We start from the raw sequence: 18,247 nt of genomic DNA, 5'->3' as shown, positions 1-18,247 counted from the left end.
CATGTGGTTGCCGGGAATTGAACTCAGGACCTTTGGAAGAGCAGGCAATGCTCTTAACCTCTGAGCCATCTCTCCAGCCCCCAAGAAATTGTTTTGTCATCATTTCCTTCCTGGAATTACAGTAGCCATCCTGAGAGCAATTCATGAACCAACACTACAAAGGCTAGCAGAGCAAATAAATAAATAAATAAATAATCAGTAAATAAAAAGCAACCCGGTTCTTTGGTGTTGCATAGTGGCTTAACTAAATCAGAACTTCCTGTTGTGTGAAGCTATTTTCCTTATCTAGGTAATTCAGTCACAATTGTGTAACATACAATGGAACATGATTACTATGAAGATGAAGATATACTGTATAAAACATTGGTCAAGTACTTCAAAGTAGCCATGCCCTCCAAGACCTTTCCCAAGGTCCAGAGACCTATCCCAGACCTCACCAGTTCTATTTCTCTAAGAAAAAAGCTGCAAGCTTCCTGCCTTTGGAAGGTAAGCGTTGCTGAGGGCTCCCCAAAATGACCCCTGCGGATACTGCCAGATCACAGGCTTCTGTAGTTAAGTACAGTGACAGTATGCTCCTAACAGGTAAACCACCCAGATCATAGTTAGGCTTCTGCAGTTCAGTACAGTGACAGTATGCTCCTAACAGGTAGACCACCCAGATCATAGTTAGGCTTCTGCAGTTCAGTACAGTGACAGTATGCTCCTAACAGGTAAACCACCCAGATCATAGTTAGGCTTCTGCAGTTCAGTACAGTGACAGTATGCTCCTAACAGGTAAACCACAAGGGCCTTGTTGCTTCCTAGGAAAAGCAGTTGCCGGTCATAAATGGAGAACTTGAAAATGTGTACCCCCCTTCTTCAGCAACCCCACTTTTCCTACGTTTCCCTCCTGATGTGGCTGCTTTGAAGGATTGCTTCTTTCATATCCTCTGTATATCTTCCAAGCTTATGAGACTTCCTCAGGCTACAGCCAAAACAATGCCAGGAAAATGAGGAACAATTTAATATTGTAATTCAACATTATTGAAATAAGTCGGGAGGTGGTGGCGCACACCTTTTATCCCAGCACTCAGGAGGCAGAAGCAGGTGGATCTCTGAGTTTGAGGCCAGCCTGGTCTCCAGAGTCAGTTCCAGGACAGCCAGGGCTACACAGAGAACCCCTGTCTTGACAAACAAATGAACACTCAGATATTGAAGTAATACAGACAGCAGTCTGGGGAAGTATGGTTGAGGTTTAGGAGTCCTGTTTTTCACTGTAACTTTAACCTCCAAACCCTAACTGCCATAGGGTTCTAGGGTCTAAGGCAAGCGATATCCACAATGTCCATCCTTACTTGCCTCTGGGTGTCATATTTTTGCTAATAAGGCAGAGGGAAAGCTGCTCAAGCAGTGCTTATAAAAGAGTATCTAGGGCTGCAGAGATGGCTCAGAGGTTAAGAACATTGGCTGTGCCGGGCGGTGGTGGCGCACGCCTTTAATCCCAGCACTCGGGAGGCAGAGGCAGGCGGATCTCTGTGAGTTCGAGGCCAGCCTGGTCTACAAGAACTAGTTCCAGGACAGGAACCAAAAGCTACGAAGAAACCCTGTCTCAAAAAAAAAAAAAAAAAGAAAAAGAAAAAGAAAAATTTAAAAAAAAGAACATTGGCTGCTCTTCCAGAGGTCCTGAGTTCAATTCCCAGTTATGGTGGCTTACAACCATCTACAGTGAGATCTGGTATGTAGGCATGAACCCTGTAGACATAATAAATAAAATTAAAGAAAAAGAATAAAGGCTCTTTTTAAAAAAAATTTTAAAAGAGGGGGTATCTAGAGATACATAAATAAGCCTTCAATCAAAACTTGGAGCTCCAGGGCCAGTACATGAAAGCTTGAGAAGCAACTAACTGCTAAACCGTGAAGTCTCTCAAAAGGAAAAAAATAAACAAAACTCAAAGCATTCTTTGTGTCTTCCTCATGGTGATAAATTTATCTTATTCCAAATAGGAATATGTGGTTCGAGTTCAACCAAGCTTTAAGCTTTATTGTAGAAAGGGTCACAGTGTCTAGATGAGTATATCCCCCAGGAACCTGACAGGGTACCCACAGGCTCAGTGTTATGATTTGCACAGTCATAACACTTGGTCTCCAGAGAACTGTTAGACCTAGTATATGTACACTGTCTGCCAGTGATGATTCCTCACTGGGCTCTCTGCCAGAACCGTTCTCTGAACCATCTTCCCCAGCATTCAGAAATCGCAGTGCTTTAGTAGTACCAGGGAAGATGCCAGTCCTTACAAGCTTGACAACTATGCCACTAGCCTAAGGTACACAATCAAGGATTGCCTACAGCTGGGGGTGAAAGTGTTTGAAAAGCTAACTCCCCAACATGAAGAGGTCTTTTCCTGCTCTGCTCTGCCTACCTGAAGATGCAGGAAGATTCTATTTCATCTTACCCAAAGATTCAGGATTGCTGACTCCATCCTGGGTACTCACTATCTTTTTTGATTTTCTTTTCTTTGTTTCTTTTTGAGGTAGGTCTTACTACATAGCTCTGACTGACCTGGAGCTCACCATGTGGACCAGGTTGGCCTTTGACCAGAGATCATCTGTCTCTGCCTCCTGAATGCTGGGGTTAAAGGTAGGTGTGCATCACCACACCTATCTCAGTATCATACTCACGATGTCTGACTTGTTTCATTATTAAATATAACTTTCCCGGGACCTGCTATTATCCAAAGATGACAGAATGGAATGTAGTTTCTATTAGTAGGGGTTCGCAGTCCCTGGGGAAGACAAGTTTTAATAAGTACAGCAAGCTGTACCAGCAAACAATCCATGAAACTGGTTAGGGACAAAAGTAGAATTTGCTTTTTTTTCTCACCTAAGAACAAGAGGGAGTTGAAAAGGATGGTGGTATTATCTGATGGACAACTTGCAAGTCCTAATTTCAGACTTTATTATTTTTCCCCTAATATACTTTTTTTTTTTTTTTTTTTTTTTTTGAGACAGGGTTTCTCTGTGGCTTTGGAGCCTGTCCTGGAACTAGCTCTGTAGACCAGGCTGGTCTCGAACTCACAGTGATCCGCCTGTCTCTGCCTCCCGAGTGTTGGGATTAAAGGCGTGCGCCACCATCGCCCAGCTCCTAATATGTATTTTTGAGTTCTAGAGATGATCAGTTTTATTGTAGACACAAGACAAATGGAGAGTAGGCTAACTTGAGCAAGTGTGGCTGGGACTTCCTTTCTGTTCTGGTATTTTGTTCCTTTATTAAACCAGCCCAGGTGGCTCTAGCACCTCTAACAGCAGTTTGATATTTTGCCTAAGCAATCTAAGGGTGTGTTTATTGGAAACTTTAACTTTATTCCTGACTGGAATCTCAACGACTGGCAAGATGCTGTGGGCTTCAAATTCCAGGACACAGGAGGTAGAGCTCGGAAGATTCTGAGTTTGAGGTTCACCAGGGATATGTAACAAGACCCTCAAAGAAAATCTCGCTTTGTATACCAGGCTAATTGTCTTCCGTCAGATGTACCATATTCCTTCCGTGGTCTCGCGGATCCCTTCTTGATAAGAATGCTCAGTCTACTCATGCTCAAGTGGAAACACGAGCTCTAGATCTGCTACTGGACTCTCCCATCAGTCACGATGTCCTGTTAACTTTACACCCTGCTTCTCAAGTCTGCCCTTTCCTCTCTATCTTCACAGCTACAGCTTTGGGCCAGCCACTTATAATCTTCTGTCCTGGAAGACTTTGTCACCAATGGCCTCCCCAAGAAACTCTGAAGACATCCTGTTTTTATCAGTTTGGAGTTGTGCCTATCTTTCCCACAGTACTTCTGTCACGGAGTTTTGCACACTTGTGAAATGAAGAATACAAAGAGGCCTCGTGAAGTATGACGGCATGACAATCTAGTATTCCATCCTAAAGCCTATCAGTGATGTAATTAATCCTAAGTTTATTTTGCAGGTAGAAGAAAAAAAAGAAAGAAAAAACCAGAGACTGCACTTTAGAAATAAAAGCCACTGTTGTCTTTATAAAACACAGAATTGTGCTGCTGCTGTTGCTTGCTTGAGAAGGAACTGTACATTACAGCTGCTGGGATAATCTCACAATGGATGGGACAAGGTACAGCTCAAAGCAGGACACAAACACAAGTCTCAATGGGAAACAAATGCAAACAAGTACACAGCTGCGGGGCTCAAGGGACGTTTCCCCATCCATGCTGGACTTGAGAGGAATAAAGTTTAGAAAATAAAGTGAACCCCAGAGTAGTCACACATGCCCACCACATGGCTGCCAAGTGCAACATCATACGCCAACCAGGTTGGCCTGTGTGCACTGGAGGTCATTTCATTTTTCCTTATTGCTATGACACCAGAGGACTCAGTGCATTGAGACACATTGTCTTTACTTACACAGTTCTTGGAGACTTTCTGATTTCCCTTTTTAAGGAAGGAAATCTGCCTTCCTTACATTATTCTGTTTTGAGCCCATTCTTCCCATTCCCTTTCCTGGGCTATCGTACAGCAGCCAGAGGTTCTAAGTCAGTAGGAGCAGAGTAAGGGGAGAGCACCAACCCAGCCTCTCCTGGCTCAGGGAGAAGGCAAGTCCTAGTAAGTGGGGAGAAAGAGAAAACCAGAGAATCCCTCTTTCCCAGTCTGCTTAGGCCAAGTAGGAAAGACTGCCTTGCATATCCCTGCCATGATCCCTGCCCAAGGAAGGCATCTTAACTACCATCCTGGGTTACCCAAAGCCCAGTAAATTAAAAAAACAAAACAAAACTGTTCCTGACACAAATTTCCCAGACTGCCTTTTGGCTAGGTGAGAGGTGACTTTTACCCTGAAAGGGAAGAACCTTCATCCTCCTTTGTGATGCCTGATGCCAGGTTGACCACACTTAGCAGCCCTGTAGACATTCCATTGGCCGGGCCAGCAAAGGAAACTGTGTCCCTGGCATCATTCACACAATTCTGGTTAAAAACACTGCTGCTCAGCCAGAGAGGAGGCCATGGAGAAACTATGTTGCAGTAGAGAACTAGACTGTTGAGTAGTTCCACACTTCTAAGTTACTAATGTTGGACTTCAGTAATCTTCCAAGCCCAAGTTCTCAGTCACAGCAGCTCCAGGCTGATCCCAGGTGGCTGGCAATAGCACCTCAACCAGTGGCCACACTGGACCCAATACAAAGCCACGCTCTCCTTTACCACCTCCTGTCCAAACCCTCTCCATTCTTCTTGTGTCCATCCTCCAGCCGGCTCTTTTATACCCAAGTAGTTCAACTCTAGGACATTCTCAGCAGAGAGAGGCCCCAGGTAGTGAGAAAAAGCAGCAGAGTTAGAAACCAGAGTGCAATCAGGTCCACAGAATGGAGAGGTGTTGAAACTGCCAGGAACCCTACTGATTTTGTCAGTTAGACGAGCCCCCTGATCTGACCTAGTGTAAGCTTGAGGACAGTGCGACCCAGGGTTAACACCCTGGGCACGAGAAACAGGTTTTTGGTCTTCTGTAGTCAATGAGCTAAGCCTGACCTTGCCAACTAACAGTGGGATCATTGCAGCCATGCAGAGAATTCATTATCACACAGGCAGACAGGCAGGAAGGCCAGCCAGCAAGCAAGCTGAGAAAAGAGGGAAAAGGAAAAGGAAGCCAGGGAAAGCCAGAAGAGGAAAAGGAAAGCCAAACAGTGAGGGAGAGGGAAAAGGAGAAAGAGGTCTAAGATGAAGTTGGACTCCTCCCAGTGCTTCCGTGGAGCTTGGCACAATGCACCACTTAAACCAAATCCAAACGAGCTGACCCTTGCTGCAACACGGCTTTTAATGTGTGTGTACTATCTTTCAATGAGGAGAACCCACATGGTCAGTAGTAGCTAAATCACAAGGATTTGTTGGTTTGCTTTTTTTTTTTCTAAATCACAGCAATATGTTGTATCACCCAAGTTACTTTTCTTGCTTCCTTTTAACTATTATTATTATTTTGAGACATGGTCTTGCTACATAGTGCATCTGGCCTGGAATGCACTGAGCAGCCCAGGCCAACCCTGAACTTGTGGATCTCCTGTTTCGGTCTTAGAGCTGAGATTATGGAATTACAGATGTGGGGGCCATCAGGCCCATGATTCTCTTGCTTTTGTTTCTCCAATGGCACATAAATACCAAAGGACTAAAACTGCTTTTCAATCCCTTGCTTGAAACCCAACTGGAGAGAGTGAGGCAAAGAAAAAAGAAGAGAACAAAAACTTGTTGCTGGAGTTGTGACAGCCACCTGTTCCCTATGGGCATCTGCAAATGCTGGTGAATGATTGGACCCTCCAGGAATAGTGCCCTATCCAAGCCCCCAAATGTACCCAAGTTGACAGCACACATCTGTGGAGAGCTCCCCCCCGCAAAGGGCGACGGAATAAGTAGACTGTATATGAAGGCGATGGACAGGGCAGATGGAGTGTTGGCATCACTCTCTTTAGGCACTTGTGTAAGGAATGTAGGCTTTCCAGTGAGCTGCCTCTTCCCAGATCCCTCTGTTCTGTTCTTCAGCTGGGCTCGTGCCCATGGGGCACTCCATATTGTAGACAGCAGAAAAAAGTACAAGAGGAACTGCTAAACAGTCCTGGGCTTTTTCCATAAGGAATGTTTGTGCTACCTTTTGGGAAGTTACTAAACAATGTAGCCAGCCACAACTGAACCTGGACTGTTTGCATAGCAAATCTGTACAAGGGCTACTGGGGAGAGTATCTGACTCCACAGGCCAGGATTCAGACCTTCCTTTCTCCAGCTGGCCTCTAAGCCTGGGCTAGATCTAAGTATCATGGCTTCATCACCAGAGTAGGACAAATCTAAGCCCAGACTCCTTAGAAGGGGACTCTGTACGGCAAGTTTCAAATTCCCCATCCCAAGTAGCAGTGCAGGAAGAGAAAAAGAGCAGTCAAGGAAAGAGGGCACCTTGCTTCAAGATCAGCAAGGAGAAAGCTAGAACCCATTTCTTTTCCAGTCCTGCAAAATAGCTGAATCCCAGTATCTCGAGAGGAAGAGAAAAAGAAAAGCCCATGCCACCCACTCACATGCCCTAGTGGGGAACAGGAAAAATTCATTTGTGTAAACAGAAGCAATAGGGAGCAGCAGAATTCTCTAGCCTGTCCAGGGGACGTGCCAGAATCTCCATTAGTCAAAGCATCAGAGGACAGTCCAGTCCAGAAAAAGCAAAGATTCACTTAGGAGAAAGAGTGCAGGATGGGGCAGCGGAGGGAGGCTTTAGCAAGAAAAGAGCACTATCTGCCGAGAGAGGGGGAAGACAGAGGCTGAGCCCCATCTTAGGAACACAACCACCCCCTACTTAGCCAGGCCAGAAAATAAGTCAGGGTCACAGTTCCTTCTGATGGCTCCATGGTTCTGGGATGCAAACTCATCTAGTATGAGAGAGATTTCCAGATTTTGGCAATAGACTCAAGTTATGGTATAAAAATAACATTTAGTTTTCTGTTTTCTTATTTTAGTCCTAAAGATCTTCTGTTATAAGACACCCCAGTTAAGAAATATTGAAACAAAAGAGACTTGACCATCAGGGGAAAAGGAAGCGAAGAATGGGAAATGTTACCGCAGTAACTCTAGCCCTGGCGGGGGGTGGGGGTGGGGGGGGGGTATGGGGCCAAGGGGAAAGGCCAAGGGCCAGTCATCTCAGCAGCTCGGAGACTTGTCACGTCTGAAAGTGCAAATGGCAATGGACTTGAACCATTTTGAGGTTGTGATCTTTTTTTAAAAGCTCAATGAATGGAAGTCAATTCCTTCAAATGAAAAGTAGCTGGCATTCTGGCTGGAGGCTTGCTGGCGTTGGGCTATTTCTCCCCTCCCTCCCTGCCTCCTCTCCCACCCACACCCCACCCCACAAAGAAAGGTACAAAAGGTTGCAGTTCTGCAGCATTACCGTTACAGGGAAGGCACTGTTACCCACCAGCAGGCGGAAGGAAGACAGGGTCGTGTCACTTCAGAGCTAAGTGCCATAGTGCCTTAAGTGTTACTAGGGGCTGGATGTCTGTCAGGGAAGAGGCATATGGGGTAGAAAATATGGAGAGGAATAATGGGGGGGTGGCAGCTGGGGAGGAGCAACCCAAACCATTAGCATTAAAAATCTTCCTACAAACTGGATTCTGAACCCATGAAAACATCTAGTATCCTAAAATATTGATCTGAGTCTGTTTTCATTTTTCTTCTTAAACAAATCTAGACCTTTTCTGATTAAGGCTCCTAAAAATTCCTTCCCTCCTCCCACCCACTTTCTCAAGCCCCTCACTTTCTCATCTAGAATTACCAAACCCAAACATAGCAGATTTGACCACAGGACTGCAGAGCTGACCCAAGTAAGCTGTCAAGATGAGTCTTTAGCACTGTGAGTCACGTGAGACAACTATGTGTATGGTGGGCGCCAGGGCTGCCCCTTTCGGTCCAGTGGGGTCAGATGTGACAAGACGGGGAGGGGTGGAGGACATGAGGTTGCTATCAGAGATTTCTGGCTGGTAGTCTGTCTTGCTGGTCCTCTTCCCACCCTTACACCCCCTCTGTAGATGGAAACAAGGCCTCCTAGACTCCTCCCGACCCCACCTCCCTCTTCCTTGCTTCCTCTGGATTTGGGTGGTACAGCTCCCAGGGCTTGGAAAGCTTTCTTCTATCCAGTGAGGTAACAGCGTTCTGCCTTCAAGCAAAGTACATGGTGCGTAGAGTGTCCTGGTGAACCTGCACGGCCTTGGCCAGGGCCTGGGGGTCTCGCCCATTGCTCTGCCCCGATATGTGGCTTCCCTCTCCACTGAAAAAGAAAAAAGAAAAATATGAAAAGTCCTTCCTGGCAAACTGAACTGCTGCTAATTCCCTCACTCATCCCTACAGTGCCAATTCACATACCAAATTAAGAGAAAACACCAACCCAGGTTTAGGTAGGGTAACATCCACTTCCTTCTATCAACTAAAGTTGAAAGGATCGGTAGGAGAGGCTGAAGCAAAAAGAAAACAGTCTTTACCTGTCATGCTCCTTGTCCACCAGGTGGTATCGTGCCCGGAAAGCCACCAAGCGGGCATAGTAGGCAGGTGCTGGGATAGAGACAGAACGTGTGCATCGTACATAAGTGTGGCACAGCTGGTATGTCAAGATCTGGAGTTCATCTGCTGTGAAACGGTTGTCATCCCAAAGCACATAGTAATGGGATGGGCGGCTGGTACCCTAGGAAGAAAAGGAGGTTAGTGGTCCCTGATTGGGCAGAGGGGATGGCTGCTGAAAAAAGAGCAAAACTAACCAAGAATATGGCTAGGCTGGATGACCATACTGTATCCCCCCATGAAGACACAAGAATATGGCTAGGCTGGATGACCATACTGTACCCCCCCCATGAAGACACAAAATCACAAATATTATAAAGAAACCTGCAAGTGTGCTTGGGGCTTACTAACAGTAGTTCTGCTTTTAATATACTCAGCCATAAGAGACATATTCTAGATGCAGGAGGAATAACCAGCTAAGACTTGACCCAATGAAAACCCCAGGACATAGTCTAGCTACCTGGATGCCTGCATGGCTGCACAGATAGAAGTCAAATTCAAACGGGTGGGTGATGTTGGTGTCCACAGTGGTGCCAGCGGGGATGTTACCACTCTTCCCAATCTGTAGAGACAAACACAACCAAGATCCCAAGACCTGACTAGGGCCTTAGCTGGATTCTACTCTCAGTCTCCCAGAATTCCAAGAACAAAGAAGTTTCTATTCTCACAGGGAACTAGGTCTTGAAATACTAGGCTTCTAAGTCAAGTGTTTGAATCCTGGTTTTGCTCTTTACTAGCTTTGTGATCTTAGCAAGTCATTTAACCTTTCTGAGGTTAAACGGAGATATTAATAGTACCTACCTCACAGAGTTGCTGTGAGGAAGATTCCTTGAACAGTGTCTGGCACATAGGAGAAGTTCAATAAATGGCAGTTCCCTTTCCCTTCTCTGGGAGCTGGTCTATATATAGGGTCTAGGCCAGGGAGCTAGGAGGGGGAGAGGAAGTGTAAGGGAGGGGGGAGCAGGAGGGACTAAGGGAAGGAATGTGGTGGAGGATGGCCCGAAAAGCCATGGGGAAAACAGAGCCAGGGAGGACACACAGGAAAAACAACTAAATTCCCAGACATTTTCTCCCTCAAGGTAAAGGAGACAGGATGAGAGTACTGGCGACCTCAGCACGTCCTCACTCACTCGCTCATTCTTGTCAGCACAAAAAAGGCGGGTGTGATGGCGTTTCTGCACCACAATATAAGTGATCCCAGGCTGGTAGTCTTTTTCCAGTTTGATGCAGGCATCTCGAATGGCAAGCAGCTCATAGTGAAGAATCTAGGCACAAGGTAGAGAGTGAGAAGACCCAAGGCCTATTTTAGTTCATCACCGAACTAAAAACATTACAATTTGTATATGGCTTTATGCACATAAGCTTTCTAAGCTGATGCTCAAAAATTAGAAAGGAGAGGTCCTGGTGCCCATATTCATTTGATATATTCCTAGAAAGCCTCGGAGTCTTGGCATCAGAAGACAGTACCCATCTAGTCTCCATGCAAAAAGAGATCTTATAGAAGTACATTAAGACACAGAACTAGAAAGGTGTGGTGGTGCACACCTTTAGTCCCAGTGCTCAGGAGAAAAGTCACAGAGAAGACCCTACAGATTACAATGTCCAAACTTAAGACTCTGGGCAGTGGTGGTGTATACCTTTAATCCCAGCACTCAGGAGGCAGAGGCAGGGGGATCTCTGTGAGTTTGAGGTCAGCCTGGTCTACAGAGTGAGTTCTAGCATACCCAGAGCCAATATATACAGAAACTCTGTCTCAAAAAGCCAATAAGTAAGTAGCTAAATAAGTAAATAAATTATCCAAACTTAAAATCAAGGTTTCTAAGAGTAGACGACAGGGTTTAAAAACACCAGAGAAAAGTAGATGTCCAGTTCCTGCAATGCATATAGAGGGGGATGAATATAATTTAAAAAATAAACAAACTGTATCAGGATTATAAGAAAATAGACATGCTACAATAGGCAATGGATACAGAAAGTCAAAACAAGTAGGGACCAGAATATAACTAAAGCAAAGCACATGCCTTGTATGCACACAGCCTTGGGTTCAATCTCAAGGAACATAACAGAAAAATAATTTCATAAACTGAGCATAGTGGTGCAAACTAGAACCGTAGCACTGAGGGGGTGGAAGAAGGAGAATCACAAGTGTGTAGCCAACCTGGGCTACAAGAAAAAAGAACTATTTGTATGGTATAAATGATGAACGTTGCAATTAGCTAAAACTAGACTTCAACAAGTTTTAACACCCCAAGTCTCATTTTTACCACATCTATTGATTTTACTAGTAGGAATTACCTCAGGCCACTATGGTAACTGATAATTAAGTGAAAAAAATGAAGGCACGGAAGTCTCAGTGGAGCTTAATAGCTGCTGACAGCTTAGAGAAAACAGCTGAATTTTAACATGCTCTGTGAAATGAGGCTCCAGGGGGTATTCAAGCGGTGCTAACACCGGCCTGGCTGCCGACGGTGGCTCACATCTTTAATCACAGCACTTAGGAGGAAGAGACAGGGAATTTCTGTCAGGTGAGGCTAGCCTGATCTACATAGTGAGTTCCAGGCCCAGCAGTGCTACATAGTGAGACCCTGCTTCAAAAGAAAGAAAAAGAGCCACTGGTCTAAATGGTTCAACACTAACCACCAAAGGGCACTGAGACGCACGTGTGGAAACAGCGGTCTATGAACACTGGTCTGCTCCTCAGTTGTGATCCACGGCCTCTCCCAGCACCACCAGCTCTGAAAAAGTAGCCCTCTGACTACAACAAGAACTAGGAACCATACCTGGGGGAGCTGGCCCTCAGGGACCCCATCTCTGTAGAAGATGATTCGGGTGGGCTTGAAACGGGTGGACTTGTAGAACTGGATAAGCAGCTCCCGCACCATATAGGACAAGTCTTCAATGATCTCCTGCCGTGGGCGCTGCACACGCACAGTAGCACAGTATCGGCTGGGGTGTGCATCCATGCTGCCTACCACCTGACAACAAAAAAAGCACCAGTCTCTGGGATACCTCCTTCCCTTGCTGTGACACAACGGGCCTGGAGAAGGACTGCTGAGAAAGAATGCTGTATAACTGGGCAAGTCCACTTGGGATGTTCTCAGACCAGGAGTCTTGGCAGCAAAGGACAGTAGCTACCTGGTCTCCATGCAGAAACACTGAACAGGGTTTAGGATCCAATAAACACTGGTTTCAATCTGTGCTGCCACAAAAGCAGAATTCACTTAATATGTGACAAGAATGTTTGCTTTTAGTGCTCTTGCAGTATCTGGAAAACACCTATGCTCATCAGAATGACATGAGCCCTAAAGACAAGGTCATTCAACTGATCCACATTCATGCAGCTGCATTTTATATTGTTTTTCTTTCTTCATTGTTTCTGTCAAATTAAGTGCCCTAGGGGTGAGACTTCTAGTTCAGGATAAAATGCTTTCCTAGCAGACCAAGGCTCTGGGTCTGATACCCACCACAAAAAGGTGAAGGGAAAAAAATTAAGTGCTCTAGAAACTGTAGAGAGTAGAGAGACAGCTAACCCAGTTGATGGACCAATGGTCAAAGTAAAGTAAAAAGAAAGGTCAATCCTACAATTAAGTAATCCCTTAAAGGAGATTTCAGAGAAGAGATACATAGTCACTTCCTCACCCTCCCTAAAGCTGAAGTGAGAAAGAAAAACACAAATGTAGAGAAAGCTATAGAGACAAAGTTTCTGGCTACAGGCTGTGGTCTTGGTGCCCCACATCCCAGATCCTACTCCGGCTCTTCCCTCTAAACGGTGCCATTCAGGGTTAGGTTAGCGGGTAACAGGGATGGTGCAACTGGCTGGACAGGGAACTCACGAGCACGCTTAAGGACTCAGGGTTAAAGAATCACTCACTGCTGTGATGGAAGGCTTCTTCCCGTCCCCAGCCGGGGGGTGTGTAACGTCTGCTCCCAGGAAAATCACTGGTTGTTGAAAAACAGCAGAGCTGAGGAAGGAGAGAAAACAAAATGGTGAGGAACTGCGTCTTTTCTGGCTGGTACCATCCAGTCCCCATTCTAGTCTTCTTCCTCTTCTGCTTCAGCCACTCTGTTTGGAGGCGGTTCTTGTCTTTTCATCAATCCCCAGCAGGTTACCTTGACAAAAGCAAGTAAATGGGAGTTCATACCGCTGGTGTGGGACTAGGATGTTGTTAATGCCACCAAGTTTGACATTGATCTTGAGGCAGAGGTTGGACAGGGTCTGAGGTGAGGTCTTGACTACATTCTTCACCTGCACACACTGTGTTGCCATTCCCAAGAGTGTATCTCCAACACGCTTCACTTCAGCTACGGGCAGAGAGAAAACTGATGAATGCATGGCAAATTTACTGAAAGTCTACTAGATGTTACACAGTAAATGAAGTTCTAGGGAATACCATGACTAGAAACAAGGATTCCTGGTCCTTATTCTTACAGTGCTTAATATCTAATACTAATCTTTAAAACCACAAAAAAATGTAACAGTGGTAAACTGAGCTATAAGAATGTATAAGAGGGGTAATAAGGAGCATGTAATAACTGAACTGAGATATGGGAAAGAGGTGTTTCAAAGAAGACAATCCCAGCAGAGGGGAAACATGCAAAAATGTACCCTGAGCCAGATGTGATGGCTGAACCCATAACCCCAGCAACGGAAGCAGGAAGACATGACTCCCACGGCAGTAAAGAAGAGCAAACAACAGTCTACCTGAAGACAGTATTTTCGAGTAATTCAGAGTAGTGTTTGAGGTGATGACAATGGTCCCCCCTGGAGGGAGGGGGTTGTAGTGAGGGACCCCAGTGGTAGCAACGTTCTAGGCATATTTGTTACACTGTGGTGATACTTTGTGAAAAGTCATTAGAAAATGAAGTATAATTTAAACTAGGTTTTGAAAGGAGGAGAAAATTTTAAGGGTAAGAAACGCATTCCAAGTGAAGGGAAAATGCCGTGAGAAAAACACAACCAGAGTGGAAAGCACCAACCCAGAATGAGCATCTAAAGCGCCTGTTCTTGCCAAGGTCTCTGCTAGACGCTGCCTTTTACATAACCAACTCAGGAAGCTCAGAGGAGCTGGGCAACTCGCCTAAATTGGTTGACTGGTATAAGGAGGACTAAGGCTGGATTCTCAGTGACTTTGTAGTAGGTTTGTTACATGAACGATGCAGGAGAAAGCTGAAAGCCCTGTATGCAGCACTGAAGGAAAACCAGTGAAGTTTGGTTTTTGTTTTTTGTTTTTTTTTCTTCGAGACAGGGTTTCTCTGTAGCTTTTGGAGCCTGTCCTGGAACTAGCTCTTGTAGACCAAGCTGGTCTCGAACTCACAGAGATCCGCCTGCCTCTGTGTCCCGAGTGCTGGGATTAAAGGCATGTACCACACCACTGCCCAACTAGTTTTGGGGTTTTGTGGTTGCTTTAAAAAAAATCTGATCTGAGGGGCTGGAGAGATGGCTCAACAGTTAAGAGCACTGGCTGCTCTTCCAGAGAACCTGAGTTCAATTCCCAGCAACTACATGGTGGCTCACAACCATCTGTAATGAGATCTGGTAACCTCTTCTGACCTACAGGCATACAGAACACTGTATACATAATAAATAAAATGTTTAAAAAAAAAAGTCTGACCTGTTAACCTATTCATGAAAGATATGAGGGACTAGTGACTAGTGGGGATTCAGTAGGGGTGTATGGGGGAAGTGTTTTCACAAAGCCTGACGACTCAAGCCCAATCCCTGGAACCCGTTTCATAGAAGAGAACCAACTCCTCAAGTTATCTTCCAACCTCCACGCACATACTATGGCGGATATATACACACACACATACACACACGCACACACACACTAGAAGAGATGACCAATAAACCTGTAGAAGGAGAGAGGACAAACAAATGGGAACTGAAGAGAATCCCAGGGCTGGTTTTAAGATGATAACAGTACTAAGCTGGGCAGTGGTGGGACAAGGCAGAGGGACGCAGGCTAACGAGTAAGTGGTGGTGAGGAAATGCGCCTAGAATGTAAACCAAGGAGAAAGCCCAGATACGCTGCAGAACTGCTGCAGTGCGCTTCAGGACAGCTCCTCTGAAGATGTTTAAAGGTTGAGAAGCAGGACGTCCCAAAGGCACCAAAACTGAATGGAAAAAGCAGAGAAGTGAAGTAAAAGGAACAGCACAATGTCTGAAGCAGGCAAAGGAAGGGAAGGAACAGAGCAAGAGAGTTACAGTCATCTGGTAAATAATAAAGGGGAAACAGGGAGAAATGTTAGCCTAAGCGACTAGGCAGAACAGCAGCAGAAACACTACATATGCAGCTTGAGCTCCTAATGTCCTAATAGCCCACTCCTGAGTGACCGCTATCTGGCCTGACCCATCTCTGTACCCTCGGCCTGGAAGAAAGACCCTGTCGCAGAGGAGCCTCGGAAAACACAGACTCAAGGGCTCAGACAGAATATTTCTCCAATTAAAAAAAACAACAAACAAAAAACTGACATCAATGAAGATCTCTGGTTAAAGCCAAAATTCTCCACTGACTCTCTAGAAGCCCCAGAGGGCCACTGTGAAACAAATCCTATCATTATGATGACGGCCCCAGGAGAACTGTACCATACACTGGCGTCTTCCCGGGCAGGATGACAATAATGAGCTGCAGTCCTGAGTAGGTGTTCTTGAGATGCCGGAACATGGGCTCCACGCTGTCTGCTCCCTGCGCGTATTTGCAGAAGCAAGGCTGACCCTGGATGGGCATCCCCGCATCCTTGGAAATCTTCCGCAGCTGGTCCGTGAAGTTCCTGTAGCGCAAACACGGTCATGGCAGGATGTGATAAACCCCACTGGATCTGATGGACCAAAGGCCTCCATCCTGGGTCTTCAGCACTGTGAGATTCTAACATGAATGACCCAACCATAGTTGATGTAAAAATTACATTTAAAGTAGAGGAAAGCAAGACAGAGCTTGTTCAACTAAAGAGAGCACTAAGGGAGCTGAAGAAAGCAGACAGGGACTTGCGGGAATTCTCAGGGCTCTGTCTTCCTTCTCACTCTGTCTGAGTGAGAGCTGTGGATAGCTGTACTTGTCACATGTCCACAGGGGAAAACAAGCAAACAGATGCCTAAGTGTAAGGCTTCTCTGCCACAAGTAAACGGGGTCAATCAGTGATGGACGCACAAAAGGTGCTCAAGGAAACGATGAGCTCCTCCCACCCCCTACTCACTCCCTAAGGCAAAGAGCCAAATATTAATCCTGAGAAAGGCAACAGAGTTGGTAAAGAGGGTGGATGTAGCTACATAAATATAAAAAAAATGAGCGTCAAGTATTTTAATTTTTAAAAATCGTATTATTTAAAGGAAAAGCAATTGGCTGTGAAGTGCTTGTTTGGTAGGTACAAGGCCTTGGATTCACATACACTTAATAAAAACTTAATAAAAGCAGGAATCGACAAAGAGAACAGAGATATGCATGGATCCTGAGGGAAAGGGAAACAAATTAGATCTCCTGAGAAAATTGGGTGGAGGGGGGGAGCAAGGGTGGATAGAGAGGGGGAGGGGAGGGAGGAGAAGAACATGAGAGAAAAGGGATGCTCAAAAAGAGGGAAGGACAAAGAGGCAAAAGAAGGAAAGAGATATCTTGATTGAAGGAGCCATTATAGGCTAGAGAGAAACATGGCACTTGGGGAAATTCCAGGAATCTCCAAGAATGACCCCAGCTAAGACTCTAAGCAACAGTGGAGAGGGTGCCTAAACTGGCCTTCCCCATAATCAGATTGATGACTACCTTGACTGTCATTACAGAACCTTCATCCAACAACTGATAGAAGCAGATACAGAGATCCACAGGAAAGGGCTGGGCTAAACTTCAGTTCAAGAGAGAGAGAAGCAATAATATGAGCAAAAGGGTCAAGACCATGACGGGGATACCTACAGAAACAGCTGACCTGAGCTAGTGGGAGCTCACTGACTCCAGACTAATGGGGTGAGTGTCTGAGAGAGACGGGACAGGACTAGATGGGGACCTGCATAGGACCAAACTAGGCCCACTGAATGTGAGGGACAGTTGTGAGGCTTGTGCAGATTGTGGGGCCACTGGCAGTGAGACTAGGATTTATCCCAAGTGCTTAAAATGGCATCTTGGAGAACATTCTCTTTGGAGGGATACCTTCCTCAGCCTAGATATAGGGGGAGGGTCTTGGACCTACCTCAAGCCTAGATATTGGACCTATCTTGAAGTAATGTGTCAGACTTTGTTGGCTCCCCGTGGGAAGCCTTACCCTTTCTGAGGAGTGGATGGGAGGGTGGGGTCAGGGAAAGGATGAGGTAGGAGGAGGGGAAGGAGTGGGAATGGGGATAGCTATACAAAATGAGAAAAGACTGTATTAAAAAATTCTTACATAAAACAACAACAAAAAAAAAATCAAAGAGGACAGAAATGAATGTTTCAAAAACATATACCACATTCATATCAATGACAGTTCAGGATGTATTTTTTCAGATATTTAATAAAAATATGTAAGGTAGAAACAGCATATTTTGTGTAAATATAAATCATATATACACTCATAAAAAATCCTGGGTAATAAGATTATAATTCACACCAGCAACCATATGATTAGAGAAGCATGAAACTGCAATGCAGGACATCAGAGAATGTCAAGTTTACATTTTTTTAAAAAGAATGATGTAAACATGAAGAAACTGTGAATGCTGACTATGTGGGTGTGGACTATATTATTTCTACATTATTATTGTGCTGGCTAACTTTTCATAAACAACAAAAAGCTGGAGCCACCCGAGAGGAGGGGGCCTCATTTGAGAAAACGTCTTCACAGATTCATCTGTAAACAAGCCTTTTGGGCATTTTCTTTATTAGTGACTGCTGGGGAAGGGCCCAGCCGAAGGGGGTAGTACAGGCCCTGGGCAGGTGGCCCTCTGGTGCAGAAGAGGACAGGCTGAGCAAGTCAGTAAGCAGCACTCCTCCACGGCTTCTACTTCAGTTCCTGCCCCGAGTTCCCGCAGTGACGGACTGTGATGTGGAACTGGAAGCAAAATAAACCCTCTCCTCCCAAAGTTGTTTATGGTCATGGTGTTTATCACAGAAACAAAACCCCTAAGACAATTTTGGCTTTTTTTCCCCCCACAACAAGGTTTCTCTATATAACAGTCCTTGCTATCCTGAAACTCACTCTCTAGACCAGGCTGGCCTTGAACTCAGAG

General features: G+C 45.4%; 1 protein-coding gene across 2 annotated transcripts in view; it reads right to left on the bottom strand.

Moving 5' to 3' along the window:
- Positions 1 to 7,838: 7,838 nt before the first annotated feature.
- The window catches only part of LOC101993325 (protein argonaute-1), a 28,226-nt gene continuing 17,817 nt past the window's right edge, over positions 7,839 to 18,247 (bottom strand). The window contains exons 12-19 of one of the 2 annotated variants that reach the window (XM_005353238.2): positions 15,644 to 15,828; positions 13,200 to 13,359; positions 12,929 to 13,019; positions 11,838 to 12,032; positions 10,188 to 10,322; positions 9,518 to 9,619; positions 8,982 to 9,181; positions 7,839 to 8,770 (exon numbers count right to left, since the gene is read on the bottom strand). In XM_005353238.2, the coding sequence (XP_005353295.1) occupies positions 8,662 to 8,770; positions 8,982 to 9,181; positions 9,518 to 9,619; positions 10,188 to 10,322; positions 11,838 to 12,032; positions 12,929 to 13,019; positions 13,200 to 13,359; positions 15,644 to 15,828 (1,177 nt within the window). In that variant the 3' untranslated portion in view covers positions 7,839 to 8,661. Of the gene's footprint in view, positions 8,771 to 8,981; positions 9,182 to 9,517; positions 9,620 to 9,649; positions 9,983 to 10,187; positions 10,323 to 11,837; positions 12,033 to 12,928; positions 13,020 to 13,199; positions 13,360 to 15,643; positions 15,829 to 18,247 lie in introns of those variants that run through there. The other variant, XM_026782012.1, reaches the window with a different exon arrangement.

The sequence above is a fragment of the Microtus ochrogaster genome, chromosome 10, assembly GCF_000317375.1.
Source record: "Microtus ochrogaster isolate Prairie Vole_2 chromosome 10, MicOch1.0, whole genome shotgun sequence".
NCBI lineage: Eukaryota > Metazoa > Chordata > Mammalia > Rodentia > Cricetidae > Microtus > Microtus ochrogaster.
Note: the sequence above shows the minus strand (reverse complement) of the source record. Positions and strands in the feature narration are given on the sequence as shown.